General features: G+C 39.7%; 1 protein-coding gene across 1 annotated transcript; it reads right to left on the bottom strand.

The window, feature by feature from the left end:
• Positions 1-735: 735 nt before the first annotated feature.
• On the bottom strand, positions 736-5,306 carry LOC135155537 (uncharacterized). Its single transcript, XM_064104949.1, has 2 exons — positions 5,015-5,306; positions 736-3,515 (listed from the first exon to the last, which is right to left on the bottom strand). The coding sequence occupies exons 1-2, from the start codon at positions 5,292-5,294 to the stop codon at positions 3,256-3,258; spliced, it is 540 nt and encodes a 179-aa protein (XP_063961019.1). The 5' UTR covers positions 5,295-5,306; the 3' UTR covers positions 736-3,255.
• Between the last annotated feature and the right edge of the window lie 13,422 nt (positions 5,307-18,728).

The following is an 18,728-nucleotide window of genomic DNA, read 5'->3' as shown; positions in this document are numbered from 1 at the left end:
CACAAAACATGTCCTTCTCATGTGAAAGGGGAACAGATTAAGTTTGTAGAGGGCACTTTTCTTAGGTAAAAAGGGGCACTGATGCAAGAAAGGGCACCTAAAAGAACAGGCCCGTCTCAGGTGAAAGGGGTACAGAACACGTTCGTGAGGGGGCATTTTTCTTTTGTAAAAAGGGGGGCTGATACGAAAAAGAGCACTTACAAGAAGGCAGGGGAGCACTTGTTCAGACATAAAACGGGTCCTTCTCAGGTGAAAATGGCACAGAACACGTTCGTGAGGGGCATTTTTCTTGCGTAAAAAGGGCACTTTTTCAGGGCTTCACAAAGTGGGGGCACTGTGCCCCCCCCCCCCCGGATCGCCGCCCCTGCTTTGTTAAGATTTCTATGTTGACGACACCGCCTCCGTCGCCGGAAAAAGCAGCGCCTATATTTCCGATCTGCTATGCAGGCGAAGACAAAAGTTGACTTTTATAATCATCATTCTAAACAAATATGATCTACAACCAAAGAATTTAAATATTTACAGTTTGCAGAAGGATTGTCATTATAAGCAGATTGCTTGAAAAAAAAATGGCAACTCCGTGGATTTAAACTCGTAAATAATACATTTAGGATGAATAATGGTAATATTTGTTCATAATGTTAATGATGAATGCAAATGGGGATGGGGATGATGGTGACAATGATTAGAATGAAGGGCTGAAGGCCATGGAGATGATGGTCATGGGACAGTATTTGGTAATTTCATTTTATTTCATTTTTATTTCATTTCATTAATTTCCTTTTCAACAAAATATAAATCAAATACAATCATAACAAGTCGACATCATAAAAAAAATATATCAAGGTCATAAAATCAACTTGAAAAAGACATGTTATAAGAAAGTTACATACAAAATAATCTTGCGTAAAGGATTTGGGATTTAAAATTTGTGAAAATGGAGGATCCCACTAAAAAGCAAAAGCTTGTATATTGTGGGCTCCTCAAAATATGACAAGCGAGAAATAAATTTTATATATACAAATCAAAGTATAAACCATGATTGCCAACAGAAGACATCATTAAAAGAAAATATTACATAACCAAAATATACGAAAATTACGCAAAAAAACTCAGGAATGAGAAACTAAAGAAAGAAAGCGGATGAATGAGAGAGAGGAAAGGGGGGGGGGGGTGAGGAAGGAATGTGAGAACTGCATATGAACTACAGAGAGAGAGGAGTGTAGACAAACAGAAACGAAGTAGCGCATGAGTGAAAAGGAACGGTGAATAGAGATATAAATCTGTGATGTATTTTTAGACGTGATTATAGGATTTCAGTAAGAAAGATTTTAACTTTCTTTTAAAAGTGTACAGAGAGGGGGAACTTTTTAAGTCGTTATGAAGGGAATTCCAAAATTTTGGGCCTTCATAAATGAAAGTATTTTTGGCTTTGAACGTCCTGAAAAGCGGTAAATGGAATTCATCTGATTGCCTAGTTGGGTATTTATGAATGCTCTCATTTTTATGAAACATGTCATGAAAAACAATAGGTAAATTATTGCTATTATATTGATACATAAACTGACCTAATTGGAATGAATATAAATCCTTAATTTTTAAAATCTTGTTTTCGAAAAATAAAGAATTTTAGTATGAGAGCGTATTGGAGCATTACAAATGATCCGGATAACCTTTTTTTGCAGTATAAAAATCTTTTCTATCAATGTTTGATGGGTATTACCCCAAATCAAGAGACCGTAATTCAGGTATGGCAAAATCAATGACGAATAAAGCACAAATAATGAGGATTGCGGTAAAAGAAATTTCATTCTATTGATAACACCAATATTTCTTGATATAGTTTTACATAAATTGTTAATATGCATTTTCCATGTAAGATGGTTATCAACTATGACCCCCAAAAATTCAGTATGAGAGACCTGTTTTAATGGTGTGTTGTTTAGAATTATATCTGAAGGTAATGAATCTAAAGAGTTGCTAAATAGCATGTAATTTGTCTTTTGTAAATTAAGTGAAAGTTTGTTCGCATTTATCCATTGCGATATACTTAATAACTCAGTATTAACTGTATCAACTAAAATATTTGGATCTTTATGTGAAAAGAAAATATTGGTATCATCAGCAAATAATATAAATGATAAGGAGTTTGATGATCTATAGAAGTCATTTATGTACAAAACAAAAAGAAGAGGGTCAAGTAAACTTCCTTGCGGTACACCGCAACTGGTGTTTCGTAGTTCAGATTCATATTCATTTAGAGATACATATTGTTTCCTATTTAGTAAATAACTCCTGAACCACTCCAAGGCCTTCCCACGCACACCATAGTGCGACAGTTTATAAAGTGAGCGTTGTGGCCCAGTGGATTAGTCTTCGGACTTTGAAACAGAGGGTCGTGGGTTCGAATCCCAGCCATGGCGTAATTTCCTTCAGCAAGAAACTGATCCACAGTGTGCTGCACTCAACCCAGGTGAGGTAAATGGGTACCGCGGTAGAAGCTGTGTGCGCTATGAACGCCTAGCTTAGCCGGGTAATATAGGAGCGCCTTGAGCACCTAACAAGGTGGATATGTGCGCAATATAAATACCCTATATTATTATTAAAGTAAAATGTCATGGTTGATGGTGTCGAAGGCCTTGGAGAAGTCCAGGAATATACATATAGTGTGGGACGATAAATCAATTGAGTGAGAGACTTTCTCAACAAAAGACAATAAAGCATGTACGGTACGTACACGCTTGTAATGATTAAATGATTAAATGATTTAATGATTAACTGAAATACTGACACAGAAAACTTACTTTAAGTATTCTGATATTAACATGGATTTAACGTTTGCCTTAAATGAGTAAAGACATGAGCATCTTTTTATGGACTCTGGTAGAAACTAGAGAGTTTCACTAAATCGGGACCGTGATGAAAATGTGAAGAGTTACGTGTAGGGTATGAATGAATAGATGTGTTCATTGTATAAAAATTGTGGAATTAATTTGGAAGTATGTATAAGCTGTGATTTCTTTGCGTCATGTTTACTTGTTATATAGAGGAATTTGTCTTTTGTGCACAATCTGCATATAAATAATGCTAAAAATGTCCACAGCCTGGGTATATGCTTTCCTAAGAACTAACTTATTATTATTTTGTTATTTTCAATATCATATTTTAACAGTGGTGCAAAATAATTCCCTTTGTATATACTTCACAACTTCTGACACAATCATGACAATGTGATTATAGTTCATACAATACGGTTTACAGCATGCAGCTGCGGCCAGTTTTCCGGGGCTTCGGATTCTTTAATTCGTTTCTGAGATATTTTCTGAGTTCCTCCCATTGATCATCATTAATCTCTACCGGTGATTGAGATAGCTGTCCGCCGATTAGTTGCAGAATCGATTTTCCGAATGTTGTTTCTTGATTGATTCTGAAGGAATCCATTCTACTGTTAAGTTTGTCCGAAGAGAGCTCGGCAGAATCAAAGTCATGCACAATCACTCCAATTCTACGGCGACCTAAGACAGGAAAAGAAATAATGCCAAATATCGATAGTCTACACACACGGTCTAGAAATACTACATTTTTATAATAATACATAAGATTTATATAGGCACTGTCCATCTTGATTAGATGCTCAAGGCGCTTTAGAGCAGAACAACAAAACTATTTACATATAATACATGTCTGAACAATAAGTTAATGTCTATAAAAAACACTTTTGTACAGGTATGTTTTCAGGTTGCCCTTGAAGGTGGTCACTGAAGTCTGGGTTTTCAAACTGTGTGGGAGAGAATTCCACAGGCTAGGCCCTGCATGAGCAAAGGCCCGCTCCCCGCATGACTTCTTAGCAACTGGAATTTGTAAGAGATTAGATGATGAGGATCGTAAATTTCTTGAGGGTTGGTAATGATGCATCAAAGACCTATTGTAACTGGGGGAAGTTCCATTTATTGCATTAAACACAATTTTTTTTTTTTAATCAGGTAGTTGAAAAGGAAAGGGGATAGGCATACCCCGCGAAATAACTTCAAATTTACCAAGGAGCCCCACTCCTTAAAACACTAGCGTACCTACGGGGGGCAGTCTGCCCCCCCCCCCCCGGCGAGCCACTACTCATGCAAAGAACGTATCCCTGCCCCCCTGACGAGCTTGAAAGACCTTTTTTGCCCCCCCCCCCCCCCCCCCGGACGAGCTTGAAGACCTTTTTTTGCTTTCTTTCTTTCTTTTTTTTTTGCTTGTCAAATTTTTTTTCTGGTATGAAACCCTTTATTTGTGATTGATGACCTTTTTTTTTGCTTGTCAATTTTTTTGGCGGACGGTTTTGCCCCCTCCCCCCTGTGGAAAATCTTAGGTACGCCACTGTCCTAAAATCAGGCATATGAGTTACTTGTTCTTTTTCAACATTCTGTATACTATACAAAGATTAAAAACATCGTTCCATCCCGGGGGGGGGGCACTTACATTGACGAGTGAAAACCATGCGCGACCAAAAAAGCACGTAAAAAGGATGTCCTTTTCACGATAGGGCACGTTACGTACGTAACGTGATAAGGGTGTCAAAAACACAAAAATAATGAAAAAAGGGTGTCTATTTCGCTAGGAAAATTACGTGTTTAGGGTCGAATTTGCGGGAATGATAAAACAAAAATAAAATGTTTTATAAAGAATTTCCATTTTGCCCCAACACTTCATGTTTAGAGTCCGATTTGCGCGAGGTGTAGAAGGTGGGGTCGTACTAAACCAAATAAGGTAAAGCCGACGACCGAAGGACCCGTAACAATAAAACATTCCTGTATTTGTTTAGGGGCATGATTTCAGGGAATATTTGCCAAGAGTATCGTTTTGTTTCCAATACTTGTTAAGGGTAGGGTTTCAGACGCCAATACTTGTTAAGGGGTGCATTTTCAGAATATGGAAATTACTTGTTTAGGGTGCTTTTCGAGACTTTATGGTCGCGCATGGTATCCACTCGTCAATGGAAGTGCCCCCCCCCCCCCCCGGGGTTCCATCTTACCTAATAGTTTCTTGGATTTCAAAAGGAAGTCATCATAAAGAGCGTGAGTGACATTGGTGATTGAAAATCCTCTATTGTTGATTGAATGACAGAGCAACATTAAGTAATTCTTATCCAGATTCATCTTCTGCATATCACTAATGTTGTAAGGTAGCTGAACATATCTAACCTCTTCAACACAATCTGCCATTCTCTCTCTTATTTCAGTGATGAGTCCGGCCACGTTGTTTTCTACACTTCCACTATACACAGCTACTTTCACTTTTCGTATCGTTGTCATAATCCTTATCCTGTATTTGATAAAGACATAAGATCACTTAAAGGTCAAATCCACCCCAGAAAATTGTTGATTTGAATCGATATAGAAAAATCAAACAAACAAAACGCTGCAAATTTCATCAAAATCGGATGTAAAATAAGAAAGTTATGACATTTTTAAGTTTCGCTTATTTTTCTCAAAACAGTTAAATGCACAACTCAGCGAAATGCAAATGAGAGAGTCGATGATGTCCACCACTCACCATTTCTTTTGTTTTTTATAGTTCAAATAATACAATATTTCAATATTTACAAATTTGACAATAAGGACCAACTTAACTAATCATAAACTGTTCAAATAATGGTAATTCCACATGTTCAGGGAGAAATAAAACTTTGTTTCACTTTACTTTCATATAATAAAATACAAAAAAATAGTGAGTGGGTGACGTCATCAGTCTGCCAATTTGCATACCGACCAGGATGTGCATATAACTATTTTGTGAAATTAAGCGAAACTTTAAAATGTCATAACTTTCTTATTTTACATCCGATTTTGATGAAATGTTCAATGTTAAACATGCTTGTTGGATTTTTCTCTTTTTATTCAAATCAACTTCTTGTTGGGGTGGACTTGTCCTTTAATCGTGCTTATTTTTGAAATCATATCATTTCATTTTCAACAAAATATCAACCAAGTAAACACAATTATAACAAGTCAATGCCATGAACAATATATCAATTAAGGTCATTAAATCAACGTACAATGGATATACTATTTAACAAATTACTGACAGATGATTATATGATTTCTGATTAATTTTACCTATATCGTCATGTAATGTTTAATATCATTTTAAAGAAAAGAAAAAAGATCCCTTTAATTTTTTGAAGATGTAATGTAAAGATTTTATCACAAAACATCCCATCTGATATAACGACAATATTTTAGTTCTATTTGATTCTTATTAAAAATAAGAAACAAAATAAATAAATAAATCCGTCTGAGTCCTTGATGCAGTTCACTGACACATTGAAAGAATTATCAGGATCATCAATTACAAAACAGATGAACATGATGAAATTATAAAACGTACATGACTTGTCCAATATCACATGAATCATAATATCCCTTATTTTTCCTTTGGCTTTATAATGATTGTTAAGTGCAGAAAAGGGGGAAACGGTGACTATTTTAACTGGTACTGGCTGGTTGGTCCCGTAGTCAGTTAGCATGCATGTTTTGTAGGCCTACATTCACAATGATCACGATGGTCAGAGAACAATTTCCCTCATTCCTCTCAATTCTCTCTTATCATGTTTATCATTACATGTATCATGTGTATACCAGGGAGATGTGGTTTGGTGTGTGCATGAAGCTACTAACTGGTGTGTGCATGCAGGGAAAGATACCTGAGGTATAGGCCTTAGTTTGTGTGTAAGTTCATTGAGCATGTTGGGTCGGCTCTTCGGTCAAGAGCCCGGGTGCTGTGTGCATCATCGCACGGTGCAAGCTCCTGTGTCAAATACGCGCGAAACGACTAATAACTATATATGGAAGGCCGATAGTGCCAAAAACGTGAACTACCATACGTATGCTCAAAAAAGAGTACGTGTTCTTTGTTAAGAGTACGTGTTCTCCGTAAAGAGTACGTGTGCTCTAATGGACCAATCAGCGAGCTCGATTTGGGTTTTATGCACGCGTATGCTTTTACCATACGTACGCGTGGATCTGTCATAACGTACGTATGGACATTTTCTATTATACTTCTATGACATTCTTAACGTACGTATGGTTTTGACATAACGTACGCGTGGTTCTGTCATTACGTACGCGTGGTTCTGTCATTGCGTACGCGTGGTTCTGTCATTACGCATGCTTAATATAGTCATTGCGTACGCGTGGTTCTGTCATAACGTACGCGTGGTTGTGTCATAACGTACGCGTGGTTGTGTCATAACGTACGCGTGGTTGTGTCATAACGTACGCGTGGTTGTGTCATAACGTACGCGTGGTTGTGTCATAACGTACGCGTAGTTCTGTCATAACGTACGCGTGGTTCTGTCATTGCGTACGCGTGGTTCTGTCATTACGCATGCTTAATATAGTCATTGCGTACGCGTGGTTCTGTCATAACGTACGCGTGGTTGTGTCATAACGTACGCGTGGTTGTGTCATAACGTACGCGTGGTTGTGTCATAACGTACGCGTGGTTCTGTCATAACGTACGCGTGGTTGTGTCATAACGTACGCGTGGTTGTGTCATAACGTACGCGTGGTTGTGTCATAACGTACGCGTGGTTCTGTCATAACGTACGCGTGGTTGTGTCATAACGTACGCGTGGTTCTGTCATAACGTACGCGTGGTTCTGTCATTGCGTACGCGTGGTTCTGTCATTACGCATGCTTAATATAGTCATTGCGTACGCGTGGTTCTGTCATAACGTACGCGTGGTTGTGTCATAACGTACGCGTGGTTCTGTCATAACGTACGCGTGGTTGTGTCATAACGTACGCGTGGTTGTGTCATAACGTACGCGTGGTTCTGTCATAACGTACGCGTGGTTGTGTCATAACGTACGCGTGGTTCTGTCATAACGTACGCGTGGTTCTGTCATTGCGTACGCGTGGTTCTGTCATTACGCATGCTTAATATAGTCATTGCGTACGCGTGGTTCTGTCATAACGTACGCGTGGTTCTGTCATAACGTACGCGTGGTTCTGTCATAACGTACGCGTGGTTCTGTCATAACGTACGCGTGGTTCTGTCATTGCGTACGCGTGGTTCTGTCATAACGTACGCGTGGTTCTGTCATTACGTACGCGTGGTTCTGTCATTGCATACGCGTGGTTCTGTCATTACACATGCTTAATATAGTCATTACGTACGCGTGGTTGTGTCATAACGTATGCGTGGTTCTGTCATAACGTACGCGTGGTTCTGTCATAACGTACGCGTGGTTCTGTCATTGCGTACGCGTGGTTCTGTCATTGCGTACGCGTGGTTCTGTCATAACGTACGCGTGGTTCTGTCATAACGTACGCGTGGTTCTGTCATAGCGTACGCGTGGTTCTGTCATAACGTACGCGTGGTCCTGTCGTAACGTACGCGTGGTCGTGTCGTAACGTACGCGTGGTCGTGTCGTAACGTACGCGTGGTTGTGTCATAACGTACGCGTGGTTGTGTCATAACGTACGCGTGGTTCTGTCATAACGTATGCGTGGTTGTGTCATAACGTACGCGTGGTTGTGTCAGAACGTACGCGTGGTTGTGTCATAACGTACGCGTGGTTGTGTCATAACGTACGCGTGGTTCTGTCATAACGTACGCGTGGTCCTGTCATAACGTACGCGTGGTTCTGTCATTACGTACGCGTGGTCGTGTCATAACGTACGCGTGGTTGTGTCATAACGTACGCGTGGTTCTGTCATTACGTACGCGTGGTTCTGTCATAACGTACGCGTGGTTGTGTCATAACGTACGCGTGGTTGTGTCATAACGTACGCGTGGTTGTGTCATAACGTACGCGTGGTTCTGTCATAACGTACGCGTGGTTGTGTCATAACGTACGCGTGGTTGTGTCATAACGTACGCGTGGTTGTGTCATAACGTACGCGTGGTTCTGTCATAACGTACGCGTGGTTGTGTCATAACGTACGCGTGGTTGTGTCATAACGTACGCGTGGTTGTGTCATAACGTACGCGTGGTTGTGTCATAACGTACGCGTGGTTGTGTCATAACGTACGCGTGGTTGTGTCATAACGTACGCGTGGTTGTGTCATAACGTACGCGTGGTTGTGTCATAACGTACGCGTGGTTCTGTCATAACGTACGCGTGGTTGTGTCATAACGTACGCGTGGTTCTGTCATAACGTACGCGTGGTTGTGTCATAACGTACGCGTGGTTGTGTCATAACGTACGCGTGGTTCTGTCATTGCGTACGCGTGGTTCTGTTATAACGTACGCGTGGTTCTGTCATAACGTACGCGTGGTTCTGTCATAACGTATGCGTGATTCTGTCATAACGTACGCGTGGTTCTGTCATAACGTACGCGTGGTTCTGTCATAACGTACGCGTGGTTCTGTCATAACGTACGCGTGGTTCTGTCATAACGTACGCGTGGTTGTGTCATAATTTACGCAACGGTTCGTAACTTTTAACACAGATGTTGGAATGGCCAATCAAATTTCTCGTTTTATATATATATATATGCGGGGTATAGCCATAGGTCTGATTGAGTGTGTGCTTGCATATGTGCATGCATACATATATATTTAGGGGACATCCCGATAGACCGCGGGTCCGTAAAGTAAAGGGGGAAAGAGAAAAAAATTGGAAGAGGGAAAAAAAAGAAAAGAACGGAGTGAGGAAAAGGGGGAAAAGAAGTAGAAAAAAAGAGGAAGGAAGAGAATAACATTTAAAGAGAGAGGAAGATGGGAAGAAAGATAAGAAAAGAGGGGGAGAGAGGAATAGAGAAGAAAAAAGGAGAGAGTAAGGGGGGAGAGAGGAAAAACGAGAAAAGAGAGAGGAAAAGAGGGTCAAAAAAGAAAAGACCAAAAAAGAGAAGAAAAGGGGAAAGAAAAGAGGGAGAAAAAGAGAAGAAAGGGGGCAAAGGAAGAGGGGGAAATAAAGAGAGAAAGGAAGGAAGGGGAATGAGGATAAGAGAAAGAAAAAAGAAAGAAAAGGAGATGGGAAACGGAAGAGGGAGATGTTGACATGGACGTCGATTTGATGGCGCCAAAATGACGTTCGAATGGGGCGCCGAACTGATGTTTGAACTGGGAGGGGGGCGCCAAATTGATGTTCGAACTATGGGAGTGCCGAATTGATGTTCGATCTAGCGGGGCACCAAATTGATGTTCGAACTAGGGGAGCGCTAATTTGAATTTTGACCAAATACATGTTTCAGAGAGGGGGAGGGAGGGCAAAGTTATATTTCACATTGGGGCGCCAAGTTTATGTTCAACCGAGGGCGCCAAATTGACCTTGAACTTAGAGGGATTCATGCAAATTCATTTTCGACCGGGGGCGCAACATTTCTCGTATTGCCTGTTTATATTGAAATATATGTCCTGCCCAAAAAACTTAAATTAATGCGGCTGAATTAAAATATCCCGTTTTTACGATAACAGACAAGAACAATGTTTTCGAGTTTTAAGTCTGTTTAGCGAGATAGATACCCTGTTCAGGGTCACAAAAAGGGTTATTATCAAATTGATATTCTAACCTGACAACTGAAAATGTATTTTTCATTTAATCATTATAAAAGTTTTTCAGCTAGCGCTTAGCGGTCGCATTCATTTCTTAATAGATATGCATCGTGTTCATCATAACAACTTCTAACATAGGCGGATCGAGGCGGCCCGAGGGCAACCTCCCCCCTATTGACAGAGCAAATGAATTGGGAAAAACGGGGAAAGAAAAAAAGGGGGAAATAAAGGAGAAAAAAGAAGACAAAACATAAAAGGAGGAAGACGAGTGAATAAAATAAGGTCAGGAGAAGACTTGGAAAACATTTTTTTTTAATATATAAAGTCACTATATTAAAGTTTCGGTCGCGCATCGCACTCGCATTGCCTGTTCGACGAGATACATATCTTGCTCAATAGGCTGATATGTAGTTATAAAGTTTTGATATCAATATACAAAACATAATTCAGCTCGGACATCGATCTTTCATTTTGTTTTATTTACCAATTCATGTTTTTAAGTGCTCTGGAAAATGTCCGTTTTATGGTTTGAATCGAAAATGTCCGTTTTATGGTTTGAATCAACATTCGCAACATTTTGTGCGCTCGCACTATTTGCCAAGTAGGCCTACCTATTGTCTTTTTGTATTTCATATAAGATTCTCTAAATATACCTTTTCAGGTGTCTCGATCGTAAAAAAATAATAAAGGCCTATGAGCTAGCGCTGTGTGCTCGCATTTTGATTGGTGAGTTATGTATACATATATATTAATTCTATAACAAACTACTTAAATCCCCTCATTAAAAAATTCCGGATCGCGATTTGCGCTCGCATTATTTGCTAAAAATATATCAACCAATGAATCCTATTCATGATTACAAAAATACTTAAAATATCCAGTTTTCAGGCCTCATGCACTGTCAACAAATTTCACACACTCATTAGGCTTAACAGATTAATAAATATGAAATAAAATTTGTATGAAATCATAATAACTAAATTGTCCCTTTTTCAGAAATAAATATTAACAAGTTTTAGGAAAAGAAATATATATGATGATAACATGTCCTTAGGCCTAAAATGTCTCGATCCTAGGTCAAAATAATAATAAAATATCAGCTCGCGCTTCGCACTCGCATTATTTATATAGTGCTATCAAATTTCCCTATATACACAGTGCTGTAAACAATGCTTAAATTGACCCTTTTCATATCGGAATTTCAAATATTATTTTCAGCTCGGGCTCTGCGCTCGCATTATTGATTTTTATGACGAAAAATGAAATGTATTCAGATTGCCAGGATTCTGTCTAACTCTAAACCACGCGCACGCATGTTTTTGAGATACAAAGCTTGATCTTATTCAAAATGTGCTACAATAATTATCCGGTTTCGAATCAGAATATCAAACATTTTCAGCTTGCGCTTTGCGCTCGCATTATTATTGTAGGAAGATACCAAAAATTACCCATCCTTTTTCATGATTGACAAACATGAATCGAATGTCCCATTGGGGGATTTGAAATCTCATCTTTTTAGGTTGGAATATCTAAAATGTTCAGCTCGCGCTTCGCGCTCGCATTATGTTGTTTATAAAGTAAATCTAGGAAAAGACTGTTAGGACATGAGCGTTTTGCCCTCCCCCAAAAAAGAGAGAATCAAGACTAAGAAAAAATAGAGAGAAAAGGAAAGGGACTAGGATGAAATATAATATTATTTTCCAAATTTTATGTCAAAATCTATCACAACCTTGTATTCTTGTAATAGAAATGTCAACATATTTGCTTGCTCGCTTCGCTCACTGGCAACTTCTTATTAATTTTATGCGATACGCCATATCGAGCCCCCTCGAAATTGTTGGCTCATTACGGCACTGGGAAAACATCAACTTTGAGCGGCCTATCGGGGGAAATATGGGTGAAAAAATGGCCCCTCCCCCCAAACTGAAACTGAAGCTGGGTCCGCCCCTACTTAGGCTTTCAGGAAAAAATACAGGAAAAAAAAATCAGATCGCGCTTCGCGTTCTCATTATTTATTTAGGCCTTGTGAATTACCTCAATGTGTTTTTAAGAATAAAATCTCAGATTTTCTTTAACGTCTACCCCCTTTCCATTTCATTTATTTTGTTTATCTTGGTGCCCTCGCCCCCCCCCCCCACCGTGCACCCATTCTGAATAAATACGCCACTGATGAGGAGAATTAGTCGAGATTGCATTATTCCCAAGAGGTTATCATTAATATTATTGAAGGGTATACTAAGACAACAGTACAGAAACTATACAGCTCCCGTTCACACAATATTCTATTAGTGCCTACATTGGTGAGTAGTTAAACCAAATTGAAAGCCCCCAAAATCGCTCGTGCTTCGCGCTCCCATTGATATCACATTATATATTCATGGATTTTTTTGTTCAAGAATGCACATGGACGCCAAACATCAGGTAAAATTGCCCCCCCCCCCCCCCCCCCCTCCCCACGAAATCCTGGATCCGCGCCTGGGTTCTATAACAATAACCCAATTAGGTCAATCACCCCCTGACAACTACTTCAAGGAAAATATTATCCCCATATTTTTACCGCCGGGGACTGTTACCCCCCCCCCCCGGAAATTTGCCCTCCAGACAATTACCCCGGATAATTTCCCCTAGTACGGAACCGTGAAAATAGTCTGCAGGCACAGACCCTGATTGGAACTTTGATCAACAAGTGTGCCTCCACGCAATGACTAGCACATAGAGAGCCTTCAGTACACAAGGCATTAGTAGGCTGCACATTCGGACCCTTATCTCGAGTGAAGGGTTTGCCCAGCAGACTACCGTGAAAATGCCATCAACGTGACGACATGGCGTGGTACTTTATCTTACCATGTCTTAATTAATCATTGGCGGCGGAAGGCAGAACATTTACGGGGATCCACCTGAAATTTTGGGATGGACACAGGTAAAAATTTGACAAGCAAATCAACAAAAATTAGGGGGGACAAAATATTTTATGGGGGTCTACCTCAATTTTTCAACCAAAATTAGGGGGGGGAATATTTTAGGGGGGTCTACCTCAATTTAGGGGGGACGTAGAAAAAAAAATTGACAAGCAAAAAAAAAAGGTTCTCAACTAAAAATTTAGGGGGGACCGTCCCCCACCTCAAATTTAGGGGGAAAGGTCTCCCCCCCGCTTCCGCCGCCTAAGTAATTAATAAGCTTATTATTTCGACACAGCGATATATTCAATCTTGTCAAGTCGATATGTCCACATGGCGAGATGTGTACAAGTCCCGGCAAGAAACCCGATATATCGCCATGTTGACATGTAACTTATTTAAGTCGACTTGGCAAGAAAAAATATCTCGCCATGATGACATATAACTTTTTATAAGTGGACTGACTTGGCAGGATAACGTATCTCGCCATGCGGACATAATAAGCTTATTTAGTCGACATGGCAAGATAAAGTATCTCGCCATGTCGTCAAGTCGATGGCATTTTAGAGGCTCCGTATGGCGTCTAGAGGGTAAATTTCCGGGGGGGGGGGGTAACAATCCCCGACGATAAAAATATGGGGATGATATTTTCCTTGAAGTAGATGTCAGGGGGCAATTGTCCTGTGGGTCATCGTTATAGAACTCCGTGGACTCGTATCATTGACCTTTTGACCTCTTGATGACATTGGAATTCACTAGATCCTGATCATAATTTTACAAACACCGCGGTCTATCGGACCCGCGGACTATCGGACCCGCGGTCTATCGGACCCGCGGTCTATTAGTCCAGATTGGACCTTGTTGCTTGGAAGTGCTTTTTCCCAAAGCTAACATAGAGGGCACATGTCTCCCAATCTCTAATCAGCGCCAATCCACTCATCTTGTTGGGGAGGGAAGATGAGTGGATTGGCGCTGATTAGAGATTGGGAGACATGTGCCCTCTATGTTAGCTTTGGGAAAAAGCACTTCCAAACAACAAGGTCCAATCTGGACTAGCGGTCTATCGGACCCGCGGTCTTTCGGGCTGTAACCTATATTTATATATATGCATGCCCATTCCATGTTATAACCAAGGAAAAGGAAAGAAGAAGAGAAAGGAAAGGAGAAAAGGAGGAAAAGAGTGACGCATTTGCCGACAGAAATTTGGAAGAGCTTCAAAAGCCCAGTTCCTGTCATTGTAGAGGGAAAAATCAGCTCGTGCTTCACGCTCTCACGATTATACCATTTTTTTATCACTGATATGAGGATTCAGGCGCGTAGCCAGGGGGAGGGGGGCGGTGGGAGCGGTCGCCCCCCCCCCCAAAAAAAAAAAACGCCCCCGAAAATAAAAAAAGAAAGGGAAAAGGGAGAAAAAGTGAAGGGAGAAATGGGAAGAAGGGTATAGCTTTATTGTTTTGTTTTTTTTTTCTTTTTTTGTCAAAAGAATAAAGACCTAAACGAGATGTTCTCTCTCTTCATACAAAATTTTGCTTCCGCGCTCCGCGCGTGAAAATATCAAAATTGCCTCTCCCCTTTGTTTCTCACACCTGTTTTTTACTACTCCGTTTTTCTCCTTCCCGGCCATGAGAATCACATTCTTGCCAGAAATTATAAAGTACACATGGGCCTAAAGAGTATGAGAAGTATTTTTTTAATCTCCTGTCCTGTTTTGCGCCATTGATTTGAAATTTTGAATATCACAGAAGTTTCTTAATTATACAAAAGGAAGCGCCTAATATTATGAGCGAAATTACACAATTTTTTTCTTCCAAAATAACTCACAGAAGTTTCCATGCTTCGCGTGCATGGGAAAGGAAAAGTCCCTCTTCAAGCTTGCATCATCCGGGCATCATCCCTTTCACATTTTGAGCTACATTTTTCTTCGTATTATTAATAGAAATATCAAAATTAGAGTAGGTTAAAGGTTCAAAGAAATTTCTAAAATTCAGAGCTTCAAGCAATTCGCGGGAAAAAATATTTCCTCCCTGCACTAACCCGCATCTACTATGTTTGCGAGTTAAAGAAATTAATGTGACTAAAGTTTTTACAATCAAATCTGATGTGACTAAGGTAGGCATTTTATACCACTTCTGTTCTCAATTTTTTTTTTTTAAACGTCTTAGCTTTCGCGCTTTGCGCGGTAAGAGAAATTATTTTGAATTCCTCAATCTTTTCCCATTTTGAGGGCGTTCATCTTTTCTTTTGAAAACAGGTTTTGTTTTCAATCACAGCAAGTCAAATTAATTCGAGTTGATAAGGGTATAAGAGACGTCTTCTTTTGATTCAAATTTGATGAGATATCAAATACTTAGCGCTCCGCGCGGGAGGGGAAAAACTCCCCCTCCAAAATTAAATCCAGGCTACGCGGTTGTGAGGATTCAGATACAAAAAGGTGGCTAATAATTTGTTTTCAGGTCACGATGTAGAAACAAATTAGTTGCATGTTTTAATGTAGGGGGTAATGACTACTTTGAAATGTTTCTTAAAGGTATTTAAAGAAATAAAGAGCTTGAAATGGCTTGTTTTTAGGTCCAAAAAAAAATTCGCACGCGCTTCGCACTCGCACTGATGAATTTTGTTTGAAGGTAGGCCTATAATGCCTTGCTTTCAGGTCAGTACATCGAAAAACTTTTGCTAGCGCTGTTCTCTTCCATTTATAAATTTTGTTTGAGGGGGAGGCTAATTGTAATAGGTCACTATATAAATGAAGTTTAATAGAATTTGATTAAAAAAATAATTGTACTTTTTTTATTTAATACGACACGAATTTTATACCCACCTCTTTTCAAATTAGGTACCTGTTTGCCCCCAAATTATAGTTGTTTAGTAATGAGCTGAAAAGCGGGAGAAGTTGCCTATGTTGAGGTGACGGCAGAAATTGATATATAGATTTTACCAGACCAGAAGTTGCGCGATCAATTTGAAAAAAAAAGAAGATAACTTAATATACTTCGGACTAACCTTACCCTAATTCCATGGAGCTATAAAACATGTCTAATTCCATGCCCTAATGTATACATTTGAACTTTAACTGGCAAGAAACACATATACCTGAGGTGGAAACATAGGGTTAGAGAAAGGGTAATGGGATACAAAGGATAACTGCAACATTGACATTTAACCGCGCGCAGCGCGGAAGCAAAATTCATATATATAAATTTAGAGCAAGAATGAAGGAGTTTCTTTTTTGAGAAAAAAAAGAATAAAAGGAAAAACCCGCAAAGCTTCCTTTTTCCCCTTTCCTCCCTTCTCTTTTCCTTTTCTCCTCTCTTTTTCCCTTTTTTTTTCTTTTTTGGGGGGCGACCGCTCCCCCTGGCTACGCGCCTGCACTTATGAGAAGGGGCTATGAGTTACAGCTCCCTATGCTTTGCTGCCAAGAAATACAGTATTTCATTTTGAGTGAAACCTAGAGCAGTGTACAGAGTATTACATGTAGTTTGTCCCTCTCCGTGTGCGTGGCCACGACTAGAAGTACATTGTATCATAATAAAGGAAAAGGTAATATATTTATCAGAAGGAATAAGGGTACTAATTAGAGAGGAAAAGGGGAAAGGGGCACAGGTCAAAATAGGTCACTTATCAGAAGTGAAAAGGGGCACTCATCACAAGAGATGACAAGGCAGTGGCGTAGCTAGATTTTTTTTCCTGGGGGGCACTGGGGGTCCTTGCTTTTTCAGGGGGGCACCATTTTTTCCGGTGTGTGTCACAAGGGCGGATCCGACTTTCGCCAATAGGGGACGGGGCCCGAAATTATCTTCACCAATATTTTCCCCGATCAGTCACTTTTTAGTTTTATTCTTATAAAACAACATAAACATGAAATAATCTCATAAGCCTTATAAAAATTGCGAGCGCGAAGCGCGGGCGACTTTTTTTTACTTTCATGTATTTTGTGCTGAAAATTTAATATTCTGGGCAATGTTATGTATGATCCTGAACAAGATACGTATGTAACTAGATGATTACTGCGAACGCCAAGCGCGAGCAGACATTTTTATTTACTGTTCTAGCATTATCGAAAAGGGACCTGTTATTTAAAGGACTGCTTACAGTTACCCACGAAGACGGTATATATTTCAATAATGGGAGCGCGAAGCGCGAGCAATTTTGTTTTGACATTCCGACCTAAAAAATGGTCATTCTCAGCACTTTTTGTATCAATAAATGGGATAGGTATGTAACCAAACAATTGATGCGAGCGCGAAGCGCGAAAGGAAGAAAATTGAGGTTTTAGACCTAAAAGCGGGACGCTCTATTCATATTTTATAAACCATAGACAGGATATAGTTAATTGGGTATCATTAATATTGCGATCGTGAAGCGTGAGCAGACAACTTGTTGATATTCTGATGTGAAACTGGATAATTTAAGTACATTTTAAATAAAGAACATGCAGGCTATCGCGCATGTTTTAGTTTTAGACCTAGAATCTGGGCATTCTGAATACATTTGTTTAATTGAACTTTATGGAATACACGTAGACAATAGGAACTTGGCAAATCAAACAATGTGACCACGCAGCGTGAGCTTAAAATGCTGATATGTCGACCATAAAACGGACATTTTACAGAGCACTTAAATTTGTAAATGAAAAAAATAAAAAATGAAAAATATGAAAGCTCGATGTCCGAGCTAAAATATGTTTTGTATATTGACTTCAAAACTCGTTCCATATCAGCCTATTGAGCAAGATATGAATCTCATTGAACAGACAATTCTGGCGCGAAGCGCAAGCAAAAATTTAATATAGTAACATGAATTTTTTTTTTGGCAAGTCTTCCCCTCACATTATTTTATTCACTCGTCCTCCTCTTATTTTCCTCTTCTTATTTTTTCTTCTGTCTTTCTCCTTCTTTTTCCTTTTCTTCTTTCTCCCTTTTTTGTTGCTCTGCCAATTTTTTTTAGGGGGGCACCTGGGGGGGGCACACCAAATCTCAGGGGGGCACGTGCCCCCAGGCCCCCCCCCCCTGTAGCTACGCCACTGTGACAAGGGGCAATTATAAGAGCTAATGAGGCACTATTATCAAAGGTGGAAAGGTAGTTTGTACTTGAAAAGGGGCCCTCCCCAAGCATGAAAAGGTACACTTATAAGAATAGAAAAGGGGCACTCATTTCAAAGGAATAGAAGGGGCTCTTGTTGCGAATAACTGAAAGGGACACTTGTCAAAGGAAAAGTGTCACTTTAAGCTTTTAATATGGACATTTATGACAGGTGAAAAGGGTATTATGCTGAGAAATGGAATATAAGCTATTACAAAAAAAAAGGGCACATAGAAAGGAAACGGCTAGGACACATGTCAAAATC

This window comes from Lytechinus pictus, chromosome 9 (assembly GCF_037042905.1).
Source record: "Lytechinus pictus isolate F3 Inbred chromosome 9, Lp3.0, whole genome shotgun sequence".
Taxonomy (NCBI): domain Eukaryota; kingdom Metazoa; phylum Echinodermata; class Echinoidea; order Temnopleuroida; family Toxopneustidae; genus Lytechinus; species Lytechinus pictus.
Note: the sequence above shows the minus strand (reverse complement) of the source record. Positions and strands in the feature narration are given on the sequence as shown.